The following is a 2,405-nucleotide window of genomic DNA, read 5'->3' as shown; positions in this document are numbered from 1 at the left end:
CTTTGTTTCACTCAGTCTTTCTCTTCTTTCACTCACTCACTCTCTCTGTCTCTCTCTTTGTTTCACTCAGTCTTTCTCTTCTTTCACTCACTCACTCTCTCTGTCTCTCTCTTTGTTTCACTCAGTCTTTCTCTTCTTTCACTCACTCACTCTCTCTGCCTCTCTCTCTTTTGTTTTCTTGTTGCTTGTTTAGTCATGGAATGCTTCTTTATTTTATAAGTCGCTATCTCTCTCTCTCTGTTTCTCTCTCTCTCTGTTTCTCTCTCTCTCTGTTTCTCTCTCTCTCTTGTTCTGTCTCTCTTTCTCTAACTCTCTCTCATTCTCTTGTTGCTTGCTTTCTGTGTCTAGTCATGGAATGCCATTTTATTTCATACAAGTCTCTTTCTCTGCCCCCTCTCTCTCTGTTATCAATCGAATCACTTAAATCATGTTATTGAATGGAAAATCCTTGTTTTATGGGGATTTTATAAGGTCATTGACATTAACCCTTTAACATCCAAATTAATCTGTCAAAATCTAATGCTTTTTCATCCACACTATTTTTCATTAATCTTGCATTATTTTGAAGCTTCAAAATTCTGATGATATGGTTATATATTTTTAGAATAACATTGCAGGGTAGGTTTGAGAGGCCAGATCTGGCTGGTTTGAACATAAAACAGGTAAAATATTTGGGTTAGATATGACTGATTTAAATGTTAGTGTTAATTGCTGTGTTACCAATTAGGAATTTTTAATGCTAAATCAACAATTTAATTTAAAGTAGAGCTGCAGAAACTTTTGCATCTAGCATTTAGCAGGGAAACTAGCATTTTGTTAAAAATATATTTAGTCTGTTTTAGCATTGTATATACATACATGCGGAGGCGCAATGGCCCAGTGGTTAGGGCAGTGGACTCGGATGTTGTGTGTTTATTGAGCGAAAACACCTAAAGCTCCACGAGGCTCCGGCAGGGGATGGTGGTGAACCCTGCTGTACACTTTCACCACAACTTTCTTTTGCTCTTACTTCCTGTTTCTGTTGTGCCTGTATTTCAAAGGGTCAGCCTTGTCACACTGTGTCACGCTGAATATCCCCGAGAACTACGTTAAGGGTACACGTGTCTGTGGAGTGCTCAGCCACTTGCACGTTAATTTCATGAGCAGGCTGTTCCGTTGATCGGATCAACTGGAACCCTCGACTTGTGTGTGTATATCTTGCTTGGAAACATGAAGGTTGGCAACAGGAAGTGCATCTGATTGAACAAAATCTGCTTCAACAAATTTCGACTGATCCATGCAAGCATGGGAAACTGGACCTCTAAGACCAGTCTCAAAAACCACTGAACCATGACAGACTAGCCCAAAAACAAAAAAAAAAAAAACACCCTTTTAATTCTACATTGCTCTGGACAAGCTACCACTGAAATGGCAAAAGTGTATTGAAAATATGGGTGCATACTTTGATGAATAAAACTATTCCTTGTATTTATAAAACATTAGTAAACTTTTTTTTCCCCTTTCTACAAATTTCATACTTGACTAACTTTGACGACCTATAATGGGCTTTGTTGTAATCAGCATTAACAAGGAGTGCAAGGCTAAGGAGAAAAGCAGCTGCAAATATACTGCCTGCATTGACCTGCAATCCTCATACTTGCAACATTAGTGGGCTTCTTTACAAATCATTGGCGGGACTTAAATGTCACAGTTGACATAAGGATTTTGACTGACAAAGAAAATGTAGGTTGTCAGGTCTTCATGTCGAAACCAACAGGAGAGTCCATTATTGTTATTGTTATTATTATTATTATTATTATTACTATTACCTCTGCCTTCACTAAGGCGGCGGTATTATTTTCAGTCATGTTTGTTTGTTTGTCTGTCTGTTGACAAGATATCTCAAGAACCGCTTGATGGATTCGGATGAAACTTTCAAGGAGGTTTGGCTTCCTGACTGGCATGAACTGATTAGATTTTGGGATCGATCCAGTACTGGACAAGGATTCTGGATTATTTTTCCTAATTTTTTGCTTAATTCTTGAGTGCAGTCAGGTCCATTTTTAATATTCTCGTTTGTGAGAGCAGTCGAGTTTATTTCAGATGTTCTCATTTTCAAAATCATTTCCGGCTAATTGTTGAGGGGACGTTGGTGTTGCCTTGGCAGAGGTTTGTGCTCTCTGAGTGGTCTTGTTTGTATTGTTGTTGTTGTTGTTGTTGTTATTATTATTATTATTATTATTATATCATGGACTATATATATATAAACAAAATCAAACACACATACACAAGGAGTGTGTGTGTGTTTAGTTCATGGGTCAGCTCCTTCTAATTCCTATTTGAATATATATATATATATATATGTATATATAAATATTATTATTTCTAAATCTCTTGGGGCTAAAACAACAATAACATCATCCCTT

General features: G+C 37.1%; 1 protein-coding gene across 1 annotated transcript in view; it reads left to right on the top strand.

Moving 5' to 3' along the window:
• The window catches only part of LOC106881606 (dynein axonemal heavy chain 5-like), a 222,976-nt gene that overhangs the window by 213,588 nt on the left and 6,983 nt on the right, over positions 1–2,405 (top strand). The window contains exon 59 of the mRNA XM_052975199.1: positions 2,093–2,148. Within this exon, the coding sequence (XP_052831159.1) occupies positions 2,093–2,148 (56 nt within the window). The remainder of the gene's footprint in view (positions 1–2,092; positions 2,149–2,405) is intronic.

Source organism: Octopus bimaculoides, chromosome 20, assembly GCF_001194135.2.
Source record: "Octopus bimaculoides isolate UCB-OBI-ISO-001 chromosome 20, ASM119413v2, whole genome shotgun sequence".
Lineage (NCBI taxonomy): Eukaryota > Metazoa > Mollusca > Cephalopoda > Octopoda > Octopodidae > Octopus > Octopus bimaculoides.
This window is presented reverse-complemented; position numbering and strand designations above follow the sequence as displayed.